We start from the raw sequence: 18,727 nt of genomic DNA on the forward strand, positions 1-18,727 counted from the left end.
ACGCGGCGACCCGGCCCAGCCCCGTCCCCTCCGCCGCGACCTCACTTCCTGGCTGCGCGCGCAGGCGCGGAGGTCTGACGGAGACAGCGCGTGCGCGGCGTCGCCGGGCTTGCGATGAACTTGCGGCTGTCAAGCTCCCGGCCGGGCTGACTCAAGCGGAGGCGCGCGGAACAGTCGCCGAGGCGATTCCCGCCCAGGTAGTTCAGCGCCCCAGTCCAGCTCCCGGTACCGTTCCCCACATGGTCTGTTTTGTGGGAGGCTCCTTCTCAGGTGTCTCCGGTTTAAGCGCTTCGCCATCCTCTGGGTGGAGTCAGCCTCCCGTTTGCTATTAGCGCCGCGTTTGCGAATGGGTTCGCGAATTTTTCTCTCAGTTGGCTAAGGAGCAAGGAGTTAGCGTGCGTTAAGCTTTCAATAAATACTTGGTTTTCGTCTCATGGAGGTCGGAGTTTCCTGTGACGCTTAGTGAGTAAGGTTGGCAGCCCCCTCCCAGCAGCCAGGCAGGCAGTTTGCAGGGGAAACGCTGCTGCATTGCCCTGTCTTCCGAGCAGAGGGCCAGGGTCTGGCCTGGGGCAGTGACCAGTAGTGGGAGCCGTGGGCTAGAAAAACCTTCGTCCTGGGCAACCACAACACTGCAGAGACTGCCCTGTGACCCTCAAGGTTCGTTCTCACCCTGACATTTTCCAAGGCAAAAGCAAATCCTCATGAACCACTTGGAAGGGTTCGTAATGCCCAACTATTTGGAGATGAAATGGTGACTTTCCTTATAGGATAATGAGGAAATGGCTCACAGACAATGCATTTTTAGTTTTTGGCCCACACAGTATTTGGGGGTTGGGAGTGGGTAGCAGGAGGTGAATTAGTTGCTGTCATTTAAAGACTGATGCCAGGCGCGGTGGCTTACACCTGTAATTCCAGTGCTTTGGGAGGCCGAGGCAGGCGGATCACCTGAGGTCAGGAGTTCCAGACCAGCCTGGTCAACATGGTGAAACCCCGTCTCTACTAAAAATACAAAAATTAGCCGAGCGTGGTGGCGGGTGCCTGTAATCCCAGCTACTGGGGAGGCTGAGGCAGGAGAATCGCTTGAACCCGGGAGGCGGGCGCCACTGTACTCTAGCCTGAGACTCCGCCTCAAAAAATAAATAATAATAATAATAATTGAAAGGCCTAAATGTTAAAAACCTAGTTTTCCAGCTTCTGTGGAAAAATCAAACCTGTCAATATTGGACCCAAAATGATGTGTGTTACCAATTACCTAGAGTGGTCCCTTGAGGTAAGACACAGTCATTTGCCTGACCAGATGGGCTCATGTATGTTACCTGCCTGGTTCCTATAGTCATTTGAGGTTGCAACCCTTCAATAGAGTTATTTGTTCTCCAACTCAAAAATGGATGCTAAAGCTCAAATCAGCCTCTTAGCCGTCCCAGAAGCTAACATCTGTTATCTTTATCATTAAAAGATAATAGCCTCAGCTCGTTGGAACACTTACCTATTTTATGGAATGAAGTATTACATGAAGCCAAATGATATATTTAAAAATATATATAACAAAAATAACAGTAGCAATAGCTTAGTTTAGGCACTGATTTATTGCTTACAACACCCTTTTCTGTAATGGTTCATTGTAGTGAAAACATCTTTGTGAAGAAAGCACAGTATAATTAACCCCCTTTATTTTGGGATGAGAAAATATGCTCAACAATGCCATTATTCGGCCAGGGCCAACAAGTGATACAACTACAATTCAACGCAAGTCATGGCTTTTCCAGCCAGTGCATTTGTCTGGTCGACTGTGGAATAGAAGGATTGAGAGCTCAGGAAAGAATCCCTGCTAGAGACAGATATCTGGGCATCCTCAGCATCGAGGTGGCAGTTGGCTCTAGGAGCTGAAGAGAGGACCAACAGAGATGGTGTACTAGACATAAAGAGGTTAGAATCTTCAGAGAATAGACCGTTTGTGGAGAAAGAGCAGTCAGTGAAGGAGGAAGAAAAGCAAGAGAGTGTTGTAACAGAGCCAAGGAACGAGGATGTTCGGGGCAGAGAGTGCAGCTAAGAGTGTCAAATGCCACTTAAAAGTCAAGTAGAAAAAGAAATGGAAGATATGTGTTGGATTTATTCACAAAGGATCATTGGTGACCTCACCAAGAATGGCTTCATTGGAGTAATGAGGTGGAAGATACATATTACCGTAGAGGGATGAAGAGATGATGAGGCAGAGATGGCAAGTGGAGATAACTCAAAATGTTTGTCTGTGGAGGAGAATATGAACAACTTCAGGCCAACAAATTCAGCACCCTTAGCTCCAGGGAGCTACAAGGGTGATGTAGTATTGAGATGTTTTAAGATGAGAGATTCTTGAGCAGCCTAAAGCGGATGGAAGGGAGAGAAGGTTTGCTGGTACAGAAAAAAGAGGAATAATAAGATAATTCTATCTTAATGAGATATCTTCTATCTCTTAGAACATAGGAGGGGAATGACATCCAGAGCATAGGTAGAGATATTTGCTTTGGACATAGGAAAAACACTCAGGAAGAAAAATGGGCTGCAGTTGCAGGTGACCTTATGTATTTATTGGAATGAAGGTGAAGGAATTCTCTAATGACTTCTGTTTTCATTGTGAATGAGGAAAGAAAAACATCAACTGAAAGTGAGAGGGGAAGTAGGAAACCCAAGATTTAAGCAGTGTCAAAAAGATCTAAAATAGCTATTATGAGAAACCTAGCGAATAACTCACTGGAAAGCATGAGAGCGTTTAAGCACTCATTTGGAGGCCATGAACTTATACTGGCGTGACCTGGGATCAGCTGGACATTTCTAAACCTTGTAATCTCTTTGGAAACCAGAGTCAGACTACTTATCTTACAAATATTTCTGGAGCACCTTTATTTATTGGCATTGAAGTAGATGCTATAGTAACACCATCTTAACCCAAATATCTATCTCCATATCTCATCTGAACTCTCAGATGTTTGTTCTTAGATACTGCTACACGTATAAACATGTATATATCCAAAACTGAAGTTATAGTCTTAATCCCTATAACTGATTTCCTAAATTTCATAGCAAAGAGTATTGCAAGAGATTAAGAGGATCATTTTGTAATGAAGAAGGGGTGAATTCATCGAAAAGACTTGATAATCCTAAACATTTATGCACCTAATAACAAAGCTCTAAAATACACAAAGCATAAACTAATAGCTGCAAGGAGAGAGAAAAATCACAATTGTAGTTGGAGAATATTCTTTCTCAATAAACGATAGGATAGATACCCAGAAAATCACTGAGGATATAGGTGACTTGAACATGACTGTCAGCCAACTTGACCTAATGAATGTTTATGGAACACTCCCCACAATAACAGCAGAAGACACAATTTTTCAAGTGCATTAAAACATTAAGCCTGATCATATTCTGTTCTATTAAACAAGTATGTTATCTGACCAGAACGATATTGAATATTAAAGTAGAAATCAGTAACAGATTGGAAAATCCTTTCAATATTTGGAAACTGAATAACTCACTTTTGTTTTTTGTATATTTTTTCAACTCACTTTTAAATAACTCATGGGTCAAAGAAGAAATCAAAAAGGAAATTAGAAAGTATTTTGAACAGAATGAAAATGAAAATGCAGCATTTAAAACTGGTGGGATGCAGCTAAAACAGTATTAAAAGTTAAGTCTCAAATCAGTGACCTCAGCAATCACCTTATGAAACTAGAAAAGTTGGCTGGGCACGGTAGCTCACTTTGGCAGGCTGAGGTGGGCAGATCACTTGAGGTCGGAAGTTCAAGACCACCCTGGCCAACATGGTGAAACCCCATCTCTACTAAAAATACAAAAATTAGCTGGGTGTGGCAGTGCATGCCTGTGCACGCCTGTAGTTCCGGCTACTTGGGAGCCTGAGGCAAGAGAATTGCTTGAACCCGGGAGGTGGAGATTGCAGTGAGCTGAGACTCTGTCACAGAAAAAAAAAAGGAAACTAGAAAAGTAAGAGGAAATGAAACCCAAAGTGAATATAAGAAGGCAGATAATAAGTATCAGAGTGGAATTCAGAAAAATAGATAACAAAAGCAATAGAGAAAATCAGGGAAACCAAAAGCTGATTCTTTGAGATTAATAAAATTGAAAAATCTCTGGCCAGATTGAACAAGAAAAAGGCAAGACACAAATTACCAATATCAGGAATGAGAGATGACATCACTATGGAAAGGATAATCGGGGACTATTATTAAGGACTTTAGGCCAACAAATTCAGCAGCTTACACTAAACGAACAAATTCCTGGAAAGCACAAACCACTTAAACTCATTTAAGAAGAAATTGTGTTGGGCCGGGCGCGGTGGCTCACGCCTGTAATCCCAGCACTTTGGGAGGCCAAGGCAGGTGGATCACAAGGTCAGGAGATCAAGACCATCCTGGCCAACATGGTGAAACCCCATCTCTACTAAAAAAGATACAAAAATTAGCTGCGCATAGTGGCATGTGCCTGAAATCCCAGCTACTTGGGAGGCTGAGGCAGGAGAATCGCTTGAACCAGAGAGTCAGAGGTTGCAGTGAGCCAAGATCGAGCCACGGCACTCCAGTCTAGCGACACAGTAGGACTCTGTCTCAAAAAAAAAAAGAGAAATTGTGTTGTATGAAAGGATGAAAGAGGCCCTGACATGCATACAATTAAGGCATTGCAACATACTTTGTGTTATCTAACCATCTTTTTTTTTTTTTGAGGGGATGGATACCCCATTCTTCATGACATGATTATTACACATTGCATGCTTGTATCAGAATATGTACCCCATGAATATATACACCTACTATATACCTATAAAAATTAAAAATGTAAATTTTTTAAGAAGAAGGAAATAGATAACCTAAATAGCTCTATGTCTATTAAAGCATTGAATTTATAGTTGACAAATCTTCCCTTAAAGAAGACTCCAGACTTGGCTGGGCACAGTAGCTCATGCCTGTAATCCCAGCACTTTGGGAGGCCGAGGCAGGTGGATCACCTGAGGTCAGGAGTTCAAGAGCAGCCTGGCCAACATGGTGAAACCTCATTTCTACTCAAAATACAAAAATTACCCAGCATGGTGGTAGGTGCCTGTAATCCCAGCTACTTGGGAGGCTGAGGGAGGAGAATCACTGGGACCCAGGAGGTAGAGGTTGCAGTAAACTGCATTCCAACCTGGACAACAAGAGTGAAACTCGATCTCAAAAAAAAAGAAGACTCCAAACTTAGATAGCTTCACTGGGAATTCTACTAAACATTGAAGGAAGAAATAATACCAGTTCTATACAAACTCGGAAAGTTGAAGGAAGGAATTATTTCCCACCTCATCATTCCTAACAGCATTATTCTGATACCAGAATTCCACAAAGACATTACTAGAAAATTACAGGATAATATATCTTGTGAACATAGACAAGAAAATGCATTTAAAACATTGTTTAGCAAATTGAATCCAACACTATATACAGAAAGGATAGTACACCGTGACCGAGTGGGATATCCCAAGAGGGCCAAGTTGGCTTAGCGTTTGAAAGTTTATCAATGTAATTCACACTCTTGAGAGTGAAGAAACAAAATGGATCATCTCAATAGATACAGAGAAGCATTTGACAGAATCCAACATCCATTACTGATTTAAAAAAAAAAAAAAACTCAGCAAACTAGGAGTAAAATGAAACTTCCTCAATATAGTAAGGGCATCTGTGAAAAACCTGTAGCTAGCATCATATGAAATAATAAAAGACTGAATGTTTTCCCCCTAACACCAGGAACAAGCCAAGGCTGGCTGTCTGATCTCACCACTTCTATTCAGCATTGTACCAGAAATTCTAGCCAACGTGATGAGGCAAGAAAAAGAGGGCTGGGGCCAGGCACAGTGGCTCACACCTGTAATCCCAGCACTTTAGGAGGCCGAGGTGGGTGGGTCACCTGAGGTCAGGAGTTTGAGACTAGCCTGGCCAACACGGTGAAACCCCGTCTCTACTAAAGATACAAAAATTAGCTGGGTGTGGTGGCGGGCGCCTGTAATCCCAGCTACTCAGGAGGCTGAGGCAGGAGAATCACTTGAACCTGGGAAGTGCAGGTTGCAGTGAGCTGAGATCGCACCACTGCACTCCACTCTGGACAACAGAGTGAGACTCGGTCTCCAAAAAAAAGAAAAAAAAATTGAATATAGAATCTATAAAAAGAGCTACTCGTGAGTTTAGCAGGGTTGCAGGACACAAGATAAATATGCAAAAATCAATTCTATTTCTACGTGCTAGCAATAAATATTGGAAGTTGAAATTAGAAACATTTACAATAGCATCAAAAAGTCTGAAATACTTGGGATAAATGTGAAAAAAGATGTGCAAGACTTATATGCTGAAAACTACAAAAATTTGCTGAGAGAAATTAAAGCCCATAATAAATGGAGAGATATGCCATATTCATAAACTAGGAGATTCAACAGCGCAGTTCTCAAATTCCCCTGTAGATTCAATGTAAACCAGTCAAATTCCCAGCAGACTATGAGAATTTGGCACATAGATTCTAAAATTTACTTGGCTCTGCAAAGAAGCTAGAATAGTCAATACAAGATTGAACAAGGACAAGACAAAATTGTGTGATTTACATTACCTAATTTCAACACTTAAAGCCGCAGTAATCAAAACTGTGGTGGCTGGGTGTAGAGGTACGTGCCTGTAGTCGCAGCAACTCAGCAGGTTGAGGCGGGAGGATCCCTTGAGCCTGGGAGTTTGAATCTAGCCTGGGCAACAGTGTGGAGTTGATGTAAAGATAGCTAAGTAGGTAAATAGAAGAGTCCAGAAATTGACCCACAGGTATCTATGGTGAATTGATTTTTTATAAAGGTGTAAAAGTAGTTCATTGGAGAAAGAATAATTGTTTCAACAAATGATACTGGAAAAATTGGATATTCATGTGTTTAGAAAAAGGAACCTTGGGCCAGGTGCAGTGGCTCACGCCTGTAATCCTAGCACTTTGGGAGGCTGAGGCGGGCAGATCACTTGAGGTCAGGAGTTCGAGACCAGCCTGACCAACATGGAGAAACCCCATCTCTACTAAAAATACAAAAATTAGCTGAGCGCAGTGGCTCACGCCTGTAATCCCAGCACTTTGGTAGGCCAAGGCAGGCGGATCACTTGAGGTTAGGAGTTCGAGACCAGCCTGACCAACATGGTGAAACCTCATCTCTACTAAAAATACAAAAATTAGCTGGGCGTGGGGGTGAGTGCCTGTAATCCCAGCTACTCAGGAGGCCGAGGCAGGAGAATTGCTTAAACCCAGGAGGTGGAGGTTGCAGTAAGCTGAGATCATGCCACTGCACTCCAGCCTGAGTGACAGAGTGAGACTCCACCTCAAAAAAAAAAAAAAAAAACCCTTAATCCTTACCCAGCATTATGTATAAAAGTTAACTCAAAATCATAAATCTAAATGTGAGATCTAAAACTATAAAACTCCTGGAAGAAAATCTATGAAATGTTCTGTGAGATTTTTAGCCATGACACTAAAAGCATGATCCGTGAAGGAAACAGATAAACTGGATTTCATCAGCGTGAAGAACTTTATAATATGCTGTTGAAAATAGCCCATATGAACAATAGGTGAATAGATAAACTGATAAGTCCATAACATAGGGTATCATTCAATAATAAAAAGATAAGCTATCAAGCAACAACAAGACTTGAAGGAACCTTAAATGCATATTGCTCAATGAAAGAAGCCAATCTGAAAAGGTTCCATACTGTATGATTCTAACTATAGAACATTCTGGAAAAGGCAAAATTATGAAGACAGTAAAAAGAGCAGTAGGCCAGGCACAGTGGCTCACGCCTGTAATTCCAGCACTTTCGGAGGCCAAGGCAGTCAGATCAACTGAGGTCTGGAGTTCGAGACCAGCCTGGCCAACATGGTGAAGCCCCACCTTTACTAAAAATACAAAATTAGCTGGGCGTGGTGGCATGCGCCTGTAATCCCAGCTACTCAGGAGGCTGAGACAGGAGAATCACTTGAACCTGGGAGCTGGAGGTTGCAGTGAGCCGAGATTGCACCATTGCACTCCAGCCTGGGCAGCAAGAGTGAAACTCGATCTCAAAAAAAAAAAAAAAAAAAAAAAAAAAAAAAGCAGTAGTTGCTAGGGGTTCAGGAAGAAAGAGGGAGGGTGGAGCACCAGAGATTTTTAGGGTGTTTAAACTATTCTGTATGATACTGTTTTGGTGAAAACAAGTCATTTTACATTTGTCAAAACCTACAGAATACAGCACAGAGTGAAGCCTAATGTAAACTATGGACTTAGGTTAATTGTGATGTATGAATATTTGCTTGTCAATTGTGCCGTATGTGCCACACTAATGTAAGATGTTAATAATAGGAGAAAGGGAGGCCAGACATGGTGGCTCATGCCTGTAATCCCAGCATTTTGGGAGGCTGAGGTGGGTGGATCACGAGGTCAGGAGTTTGAGATCAGCCTGACCAACATGGTGAAACTCCATCTTTACTAAAAATACAAAAATTAGCCAGGCATGGTGGCGTGTGCCTGTAATCCCAGCTACTCAGGAGGCTGAGGCAGGAGAATCGCTTGAACCCAGGAGTCGGAGGTTGCAGTGAGCCAAGATTGTGCCACTGCACTCCAGCCTGGGTGAAAGAGTGAGACTCCGTCTCAAAATAATAATAAATAATAATAATAATAATAATAATAATGGGAGAAAGGGGAAAGGGGGATGTGAAAGTGTATAAAAGAACTCTGGGCCGGTTGCAGTGGCTCACGCCTGTAATCCCAACACTTTGGGAGGCCAAGGTGGGCAGATTACGAGGTCAGGAGTTCAAGACCATCCTGGCCAACATGGTGAAACCCTATCTCTACTAAAAATACAAAAATTAGCTGGGTGTTATGGCAGGCACCTGTAATCCCAGCTACTCGGGAGGCTGACACAGGAGAATCGTTTGAACCCAGGAGGCAGAGGTTGCAGTGAGCCGAGATCGTGCCATTGCACTCCAGCCTGGGTAGCAAGAGTGAAACTCTGTCTCAAAAAAAAAAAAAGAAACAAACAAAAAAAAACTCTGTACTTTCTGCTCTATTTTTCTTTTTTTTTTTTTTCTTGAGATGGAGTCTGGCTCTGTCACTCAGGTTGCAGTGCAGTGGCGTAATCTCGGCTCATGGCAGCGTCTGCCTCCCTGGTTCAAGAAATACTCCTGCCTCAAACTCCCGAGTAGCTGGAATTACAGACGCGTACCACCACACCCAGCTAATTTTTGTATTTTTAGTAGAGGTGGGGTTTCATGTTGGCCAGGCTGGTCTTGAACTCCTGACATCAGGTGATCCGCCCAACTTGGCCTCCCAAAGTACTGGGATTACAGGAGTGAGCCACCGCGCCTGGCCTCTGCTAAGTTTTTCTATAAACCTAAAACGGCTTAAAGAAAAAATCAATTTTGGCCAGGCATGGTGGCTCATTCCTATAATCCCAGCTACTTGGGAGGCCGAGGCAGGAGAATTGCTTGAGCCCAGCCTGGGCCACATAGACCCCATGTCTTTATAAAAAAAGAAAAAAAAAGAATATTTTGTCAAACCCAATGTCATGAAATGATTTTCTCCAGCATCATCTTCCAAGAGTTTTATAGTTTTAACTCTTACATTTACATCATTGATCCACTTCGAGTTAACTTTTGTATGTGTATTAATTAGGTTGAGTCCGAATTCATTCTTTTTTTTTCTTTTTTTTTTGAGATAGAGTCTCTCTCTATCGCTAGGCTGGAGTGCAGTGGTGCGATCTCGGCTCACTGCAACCTCCGCCTCCCGGGTTCAAGCGATTCTCCTGCCTCAGCCTCCCGAGTAGCTGAGTAGCTGGGACTACAGGCACGTGCAACCATGCCCAGCTAATTTTTGTATTTTTAGTAGAGACGAGGTTTCACCATCTTGGCCAGGATGGTCTCGATCTCCTGACCTTGTGATCCGCCTTCCTCAGCCTCCCAAAGTGCTGGGATTTTGGGCATGAGCCACCATGCCTGGCCCGAATTCATTCTTTTGCATGTGGATATTCAGTTGTCCCAACACCATTTGTGAAAAAGACTTTTCTTTTCCCATCGAGTGGTCTCGGCATCCTTGTCAAAATCAGTTAACCATAAATGTAGGGGTTTATTTCTGAACTATATTCCATTGGTCTGTGTCTATGCTGTCTTGACTACTGTAGCTTTGTACTAAATTTTGAAATCAGAAAGTGGGAGTGCTCCCAATTTTGTTCTTTTTCAATATCATTTTGGCTGTTAAGGTTCCTTGAATTTTCTTTTTTTTTTTTTTTCTTTTTGAGACAGTCTCACTCTTGTCACCCAGGATGGTGTACAGTGGTGCAATCTCAGCTCACCGCAACCTTCGCCTCCCAGGTTCAAGCGATTCTCTTGCTTCAGCCTCCTGAGTAGCTGGGACTACAGGCGCACACCACTACGTCCAGCTAATTTTTGTATTTTTAGTAGAGATGGGGTTTTGCCATGTTGGCCAGGCTGGTCTTGAACCCCTCATCTCAGGTGATCCGCCCGCCTCTGCCTCCCAAAATGCTGTGATTACAGATGTGAGCCACTGCGCCCAGCCAAAATTCAGAACTTCTGTTCTCCTAAAGACTGGTAAGGGAGTGAAAAGACAAGCCACAGACTGCAAGAAAATATTTCCAAATTACACATCTTGCAGGATTTTTAACTAGAATATAAAGAACTCTCAAAACTCAAGGACATTACAAACAACTCAGTAAACAAGCAAAGATTCTAAGACACTTCACTGTGAAAGCTATACAGATGAAAGATGCCTAGTCAGTAGAGAAATAGCAGATTAAAACCACAATGAGACACCCCTACACGAGTACTAGAATGACTAAAATAAATTAATTGAATTATTGATTTTTATTATTACAATTTTTTTCCTAGACGGAGTCTTACTCTGTCTCCCAGGCTGGAGTGCAGTGGCACGATCTTGGCTCACTGCAACGTCCACTTTCTGGGATCAAGCAATTCTCCTGCCTCAGCCTCCCGAGTAGCTGGGATTACAGGTGTGTGCCACCACACCCAGCTAATTTTTGTATTTTTAGTAGAGATGGGGTTTCACCATGTTAGCCAGGCTGGTCTCGAACTCCGGACCTCAAGTGATCTGCCCGCCTCGGCCTCCCAAAGTGCTGGGATTACAGGCATGAGCCACCGCGCCCAGCTAAATTATTTTTCTAAGCTGTGCCAAACTGAGTACCAGAGGAGATGAGCAAGCGCAGGTCTCATGCCTGTCGGTGGGAATGCAGATGGTGCAGCTGCCTCGGCAAATCGTCGGGTGGTTTCTCAGGAAGGAAACATGTCCTTACAATACGACCCAGCAAAACCACTCCAAGGCATTTACCCAAAAGTCATGAAAACATGTTTACACAAATGCCTGTGTGCAAACGTTTATATATAGTGGCTTTATTCATAATTGTGCAAAATGAAACAATACACACGTTTTTCAGCTGGTAAGTGGATCCACAAACTGAGGTGTGTCCATGCAGTGAAATTACCACACAGCAACCAAAGAAGTGTGTTACTGATACTCCCAGCACCACAGATGAGTCTCGAAAGAAGCTAGACTCAAAACCTCTGGAGGTTGCGATTCCGTTTATACCACATTCTAAAAAAGGCAAAATTGGCTGGGTGCAGTGGCTCACGCCTGCAATCCCAGCATTTCGGGAGGCCAAGGTAGGTGGATCACCTGAGGTCGGGAGTTTGACACCAGCCTGGGAATCATGGTGAAACCCTGTCTGTACTAAAAATACAAAAATTAGCCAGGCATGGTGGCTGGTGCCTGTAATCCCAGCTGCTTGGGAGGCTGAGGCACAAGAATCGCTTGAACCCAGGAGGCGGAGGTTGCAGTGAGCTGCGATCGTGCCACTGCAATCCAGCCTGGGTGACAGAGCAAGACTGTCTCAAAAAAATAATTAACTAAATAAACGAGGCAAAATTACAGTGACAGAAAACAGATCAGTGGTTGCTGGAGCTTGGGGTTGGGGAAGCTTGAACACAAAGATGCTGTTTGGGGATAGAACAGTTTGCTGGATTGTGGCTAGCTGTGGTTACATGCCTGTCTGCATTCTAGGTAAGAAGTAACCTGGGCATAGAGCAAAAGCCCCCCACCTGCTCCCCGCCCCTCCCTGCCTGGGTCGCTGCAGCGCTGTCTGGAAGTTGGCGAACATTGTTCTTATTTGTGGTTTTCATTTCTTACCGTATACACATACGGTTGTGTATAATTAAGAAGATAGATGGTTGTTTTATGTGTCCATTGTTTACATAAATGGTACAATAGTATGGTTTTGCAACTTGATTTTTTTGTCTTAACATTTTGTTTTATAGTTCTATACTTGTAGATCTGTTTTAACTTTCTGATAGTTTACTTCATGGTTTAATGATTTGTCCCTTACTAGTCAGAATGTGTTTTAGTTTTATTGTTAAAACACACTGGACTGGCTGCGGTGGCTCTCGCCTGTAATCCAAGCACTTTGGGAGGCTGAGGCAAGGAGATTGCTTGAGCCCAGGACTTCAAGACCAGCCTGGGCAACATGATGAAACCCCTGTCTCTATGAAAAATACAAAAAATTAGCCAGGCGTGGTGGTGCACGCCTGTAGTCCCAGCAACACAGGAGGCTGAGGTGGGAGGATCACTTGAGCCTAGGAGGTCGAGGCTGCAGTGAGCCGTGATTATGCCACTGCCCTCCAGCGTGGGCAACAGACTGAGACCCTGTCTCAAAAAGAAAAAAAGAAAAACCGCGTGTTGCCTCAGTGCAGACCCTAGGCAGCCTGTCATGGCAGTCCCAGTGAGACTACCTGGAATGGACCCTTGGAGGGTATGGCACTACACCTTATTAACTGTTGCTAAACTGTCGCTGAAACACACATGTCCGTTTACATTCCTGCCTCGGTTTCTGTTTCCCCAGGTCCCTGCTCTCTCTGTCTCCTCACTCCCCACCGTTCATTCCTGCCTCGGTTTCTGTTTCCCCAGGTCCCCGCCGTCTCTGTCTCCTCACTCCCCACCGTTCATTCCTGCCTTGGTTTCTGTTTCCCCAGGTCCCTGCTCTCTCTGTCTCCTCACTCCCCACTGTTCATTCCTGCCTCGGTTTCTGTTTCCCCAGGTCCCCGCCGTCTCTGTCTCCTCACTTCTACCATTCATTCCTGCCTTGGTTTCTGTTTCCCCAGGTCCCTGCTCTCTCTGTCTCCTCACTCCCCACTGTTCATTCCTGCCTCGGTTTCTGTTTCCCCAGGTCCCCGCCGTCTCTGTCTCCTCACTCCCCACCGTTCATACCTGCCTCGGTTTCTGTTTCCCCAGGTCCCCGCCGTCTCTCTCTCCTCACTCCCCACTGTTCATTCCTGCCTCGGTTTCTGTTTCCCCAGGTCCCTGTCGCCTCTGTCTCCTCACTCCCCACCGTTCATACCTGCCTCGGTTTCTGTTTCCCCAGGTCCCCGCCGTCTCTGTCTCCTCACTCCCCACCGTTCATACCTGCCTCGGTTTCTGTTTCCCCAGGTCCCTGCCGTCTCTCTCTCCTCACTCCCCACTGTTCATTCCTGCCTCGGTTTCTGTTTTCCCCAGGTCCCTGCCCTCCCGTCGCCTCACGCCCACCACCCTGGCTGGCCTCTCTCCGTTTCATTTGCACCTCCCCAATCTCCCTGATTGCTAGTGAAGTGGAATGCCTTGTGTGTTTGTTTTTCCCTGCTGGAAACCGGTGAGCCTCTGTCCATTCTCTGGGGTGAACTCTCCTTGTTTTTGTGCGTCTCGCCTTGGTGTGAGCAGACTACAGCACATCCCTCTTCCCGCGGACCCTCTAGCTGGCCACATATTTCAGTCCCCTGATGCCCTTGGCCAAGTAAACAGCACCCCCTTTGGAGTAAAACCTGGGGGCCCTGGCTTGTCACCTCCCGCTGGTGCTGAAGGGCTCTCCCCATACCCTTCCTGAAGAGGTCTCCGCCCCTTAAATGGTGGAGAGCCCGGCCTGTCCTGCCCCCGGCTGCTCCTCTCCTCCTTCCCGGTGCCACTCCCTCGGACCACCCCCACATTTCCAAGTAGCACAGAAATTACTTCTGTTTCTAACACGGCTCAATCCGAGGTACCTGTGAAGGCTGCAGCTCCAGCCTGACTCCTTCCATCCCCACAGCTCCCCTGCCCTGAGACAGCCTCCGGTGCTTCTGCTGTGTCCCAGGAAACAAGCCTGAAGCAAGCACTCACCATCCCTCAAGAATGTGCCCTGACCCACCTTCCTCACCACGGTGGCATCAGGGCCAGGTGGGCTCCCCCTTCTCCGTCACCCCCCACGGCAGCCCCCAATACTCTTAGGAGCTGCTTTCCCACATGCTCTGTGTCTCCTGGGATGCCAGACCTCCGTCACCCCTCTCCTAGGTCATAGCAGCCCTTCTGACTGGCATCCTTGACACACTGCTGCCCTCTTCCCTGCTCCGGGGCACCTGGCCACAGGTGGGGCTCAGCCAACATGGGGCTCTCTGGCCACATTCTATGTTTGGGGAACTTGTCTCAGTGTGCCCAGCCTCCACCTCAGGTGCAGGGTGAAATCCATAGTGCCTGGTTGGCACGAGGCTGCCCACTCGGGTGCAGGGTGAAATCCATAGTGCCTGGTTGGCACGAGGCTGCCCACTCGGGTGCAGGGTGAAATCCATAGTGCCTGGTTGGCACGAGGCTGCCCGGCACCATGCAGCAATGGCACCTGCAGCCATACCTCAGTTCTGTCTCTGTGAGGCGCTGGGGTCTCTTCTGTCCAGAGTACTCTCCACCTGGCATCTTATTCATCTTCCCAGATGCATCTCTGATATTAAAAATGCCTGGGGAGTGCTGTGCTGAGCCACAGCTGTGGCGTGTGCCCAGTGTGCACCCAGCCCAGGCTCCCACAGGCGGACTGGAGTGCCTGCCCTGGTGCTAACTGGCTACATATGCAGGGCCTTGGTTTCCCCAAAGGTCACCAAGGGAGAGCGCGGCCCCTGTAGGAAACAGCCCCAGGCACGCGTGCACAGGCGCCGAGACCGAGGGAGAGCGCGGCCCCCGTAGGAGACAGCCCCAGGCACGCGTGCACGGGTGCCGAGACTGAGGGAGAGCGCGGCCCCTGTAGGAGACAGCCCCAGGCACGCGTGCATGGCTGCCGAGACCGAGGGAGAGCGCGGCCCCTGTAGAGAACAGACAGCCCCAGGCATGCGTGCACGGGCGCCGAGACCGAGGGAGAGCGCAGCCCCTGTAGGAGACAGCCCCAGGCATATGTGCACGGGTGCCGAGACTGAGGGAGAGCGCGGCCCCTGTAGAGAACAGACAGCCCCAGGCACGTGTGCACGGGCGCCAAGACCGAGGGAGAGCGCAGCCCCTGTAGGAGACAGCCCCAGGCATACGTGCACGGGTGCCGAGACTGAGGGAGAGCGCGGCCCCTGTAGAGAACAGACAGCCCCAGGCACGCGTGCACGGTCGAGGGCCCCGCAGGGTGCTGTGTTCCTCTTCCACGTTTAGGTCGGCCTTGGGGTCTGTGATCTCTGTGCCTTTCCTTGTCTCTCCCGTTTCCTGAGGAGAAACTGAGGCCCAGTTCACCCAGATCAGTGTTCACCAGTAACAGGGCCAGGCGTGGCATCTGTTGTTGGCCTCTCAGCCTGGAGGCCGGAAATTTGAGGGGCACCTGGGAGAGAACAGAGCAGCGTGGACCCTTCCCCTGCTCAGTGGCGGCCAAGCCCCGCCCCATACCAGTCCCTGTCCCTGCACCAGGGCTGAGGCTGCATGGCCGACCTCCAGGAGCGCCCCACAGGCACACTCAGACCTGCCTTTCCTCCCAGGCTCCTGTAACCGCCAGGCAGCGGCCCCACCATGTCCCAGCCCCGGACCCCAGAGCAGGCACTGGATACGCCGGGGGACTGCCCCCCAGGCAGGAGAGACGAGGACGCTGGGGAGGGGATCCAGTGCTCCCAACGCATGCTCAGCTTCAGTGATGCCCTGCTGTCCATCATCGCCACCGTCATGGTCTGTACGGGGCCCCTGCTTAGGCCTGCCCCACCCCGAGCCTCTCGAGGCACTGCCCAGCCCACCTCAGACCTGTCTAGGTCTTGCCAGCATCCTTGGGTCCCCCAGCTCCTCAGGCAGCTTAGGGGGGCCCAGCACTGCCCTCGAGTCCCCAGTACTGCCACACCCAATCCAACAAGCGTCTCTTGCTTTCTTGCTTCCTTCTGTCTCTTTGCCCCCTCAGATCCTGCCTGTGACCCACACGGAGATCTCCCCAGAACAGGTAACGGGGCAGGCTGTGCTCTGCGTGGTGTGGCCCTGAGAAGATATAGGGTACCCGAGGCCCGACCTGGCACAGGGGGCTGACCCTGCACGCCTCGAAGCTTCTGAGGCTTAGGAGGCAGAGGCGGGAGGCAGGGGCCTCCTTGGAAAGGGAGGGAGCCAACAAGTCCTGCTCAGCCTGTGCTCACCCCGGCGGAGGTCCTGGCCTCCTGGGAGGGTGGGAGACTGGGCTCCTAGGGCTCTGTTTCCGAGTTCAGTGGACAAAGGCAGCACCCTGGAAGTGAGCCAGAGGACAGGTTGGAAGAGGAAGGTTCCGGGCCTGCCCCAAGGACAGAAGTTTCCTCTGCGGGAGGGCAGCTGCCCCAGCAGGCAGGCCCCTTACGTAGCTGCTCTGAGTAAACGGGGCCAGCGCCCCGTCTCAGCAGGGACACTCCTACCCCGGCTGCTCCTGCAGGCCTGGAGGTGAGCGGGAAAGGGTTTACAAGCAGAGTTTCCGCTTACAGCCACCTTGACTGTTTCTGAGCTAAAGAGCCACACAGCATCTTAGAAGGGGAATGACTGGAGGGCGTCTGGGGCCCACACCTGCCTGGCTCTGTGTCCTCATGACAGGGTTGTGCGGCCCAAGCTTCATGGGTGCGCAAGGCACAGCAGTGACCACGTAGCCCTTCCTGGGCCAGTACTGAGGTTGGGCCTCCAGTCCTGACTCGTGAGCTGAGCCTGGGGGACGCTGAGAAGTCATGGGAGCTGCTTAGAGTTCGGCTTTCTCAGCTGTGCGAAGGGGATGATGAGACTTTACATAGGGTTTTCATGAGAAGTAGAAATGCGGGTGGAGCCTGGCCCAGTCTGCAGGGAGACCCTGGGCACCAGCAGGCAGCAAGCAGCACAGGCACTGGGACCCCAGAGCCGCTCCCGCCCTCCCTAGTGGGGCAGCTGCTCAGGAAAGCTGTGTCCCCACCGAGGCCCATGGCTTGGCCAAATGCAGTCGTGAGGTACTGGCCTTGGCGGCCCCTTTCAGAACGGGGTTGCCGAGGTACGGCCACATCCACCTGTGATGCCCGTGCCAGAGGGCGCATGACAGTGAAGGGCCCAGGTGGTTGAAAATAAAAACCTGTGAACCTAAACCTGCTCCGACTTCTCTGCAGCCAGGGCACCTTTCTAGGACTGTGGTGTTTAGTGCCCTGTCTTTTCTCTGTTGTCCTAACTGGGTCACAGGGAGGGTCTGAGTCTCAGAAAGTCCTGGAGAGTCAAAAGCTCATTCAGAGAACACATTTATGGGAAGAGGGAAAGGCCTGACGTGTGTCCCAGGGAAGGTGCTAGAACAGTGGACACCTCCTTGTGAGGAGAGGGGACTCCTGGGGCTGTGCTCACTCTGATGAAAAATAAAAGACAGTTGTAACTTTGAAAACCCATGATTCGAAAAGCTAGATGGGACTCAATTAAGAAGTGACTGAAACACTAAGTTATTGACCCAGAGACCTGCCTGCAAGTGAAGAAACAAGGGAGACAGTAAAGTGCTCAGTGTTCTGTTGGGAGCGTTCGTGGAGAAAGCATGAAAACCTTCCCAGGGCTGGAGGGCGAGGGCCCCGGTGCCTCCACGCCGACCGCAGCCCCCAAGCCCCCGGTGCCTCCACGCCGACCGCGGCCCCCAGGCCCCCGGTGCCTCCACGCCCACCGCGGCCCCCAGGGCAGGCTGCCTTCGGGGTCCCTCGCAGTTTCCACAGAGACCCTTTCCCGTGGCTGCTTTGGAATTGCCTACCTAGGCAGTGCCAGGTGTGACCCTTTTGTGCTGTCAACCTGTGTGTCCTTCCAAAGTCCGCACAGCGGACGCCTCACAGGGATGGCATTGTGAGGCAGAGCCTTTCGGTGGTGACCTGGTTATGATGGCAGAGCTTCATGAATGACATTCGTGACCTGGTGCTTTTGCCCTCCTGTCCCCTCCCACATGCGGACACCCAGAGGGTACCATCCCTGAGGTGGAGTCCACAGCAGACACCGAGCCCCTTAAGAGCTGACCCCCCAGCAGGAACACAGCCCATAGAACACTCTGGAGTACACCTGTGGGTGTGGGCATGGATCAGCGCCCTGGAGAAGGGGTGCGGGCTGGAGGGGTGGGGGCTGCAGGCGCCAGGGGAGACAGACCAACTGGAGACGGAGGCTGGACCCAGACCAGGGCACTCAGGGACTGCTGGGGAGGCCAGGACCCTCCCAGGTGCCTCACAGGACCCACCCGAGGGTCTCGCCCTGCCCTGGGCCGAGGCCAGCCCCCCCCTCACGGTGCTGTCTCGACTGCCATTCAGGGACATTCATGTCACCTGGGCTCTGACAGCAGTGCTCTTGTATTCCAGCAGTTCGACAGAAGTGTACAGAGGCTTCTGGCAACACGGATTGCCGTCTACCTGATGACCTTTCTCATCGTGACAGTGGCCTGGGCAGCACACACAAGGTGGGGGCCCGGGCACTTCCAGCGGT

The 18,727-nt window shown here is 49.0% G+C and overlaps 1 protein-coding gene across 24 annotated transcripts in view; it reads left to right on the plus strand.

Annotated features, from left to right (window-relative positions):
• The first annotated feature begins 58 nt into the window (after positions 1 to 58).
• The window catches only part of TMEM175 (transmembrane protein 175), a 28,364-nt gene continuing 9,695 nt past the window's right edge, over positions 59 to 18,727 (plus strand). For 3 of the 24 annotated variants that reach the window (XM_063808558.1, XM_016952684.3, XM_063808549.1), the window contains exons 1-4: positions 64 to 197; positions 15,814 to 15,997; positions 16,221 to 16,259; positions 18,604 to 18,701. Coding sequence is in view for 16 of the 24 variants with exons in the window: in XM_016952684.3 (XP_016808173.1) it covers positions 15,845 to 15,997; positions 16,221 to 16,259; positions 18,604 to 18,701 (290 nt within the window). In the remaining 8 variants the exon portion in view is untranslated. Of the gene's footprint in view, positions 198 to 12,100; positions 12,846 to 13,585; positions 13,719 to 14,147; positions 14,276 to 15,813; positions 15,998 to 16,220; positions 16,721 to 18,143; positions 18,316 to 18,603; positions 18,702 to 18,727 lie in introns of those variants that run through there. The other 21 variants (XM_016952682.2, XM_054683667.1, XM_063808556.1 and 18 more) reach the window with 16 other exon arrangements.

The sequence above is a fragment of the Pan troglodytes genome, chromosome 3 (assembly GCF_028858775.2).
Source record: "Pan troglodytes isolate AG18354 chromosome 3, NHGRI_mPanTro3-v2.0_pri, whole genome shotgun sequence".
In the NCBI taxonomy this organism is placed as follows: Eukaryota; Metazoa; Chordata; class Mammalia; order Primates; family Hominidae; genus Pan; species Pan troglodytes.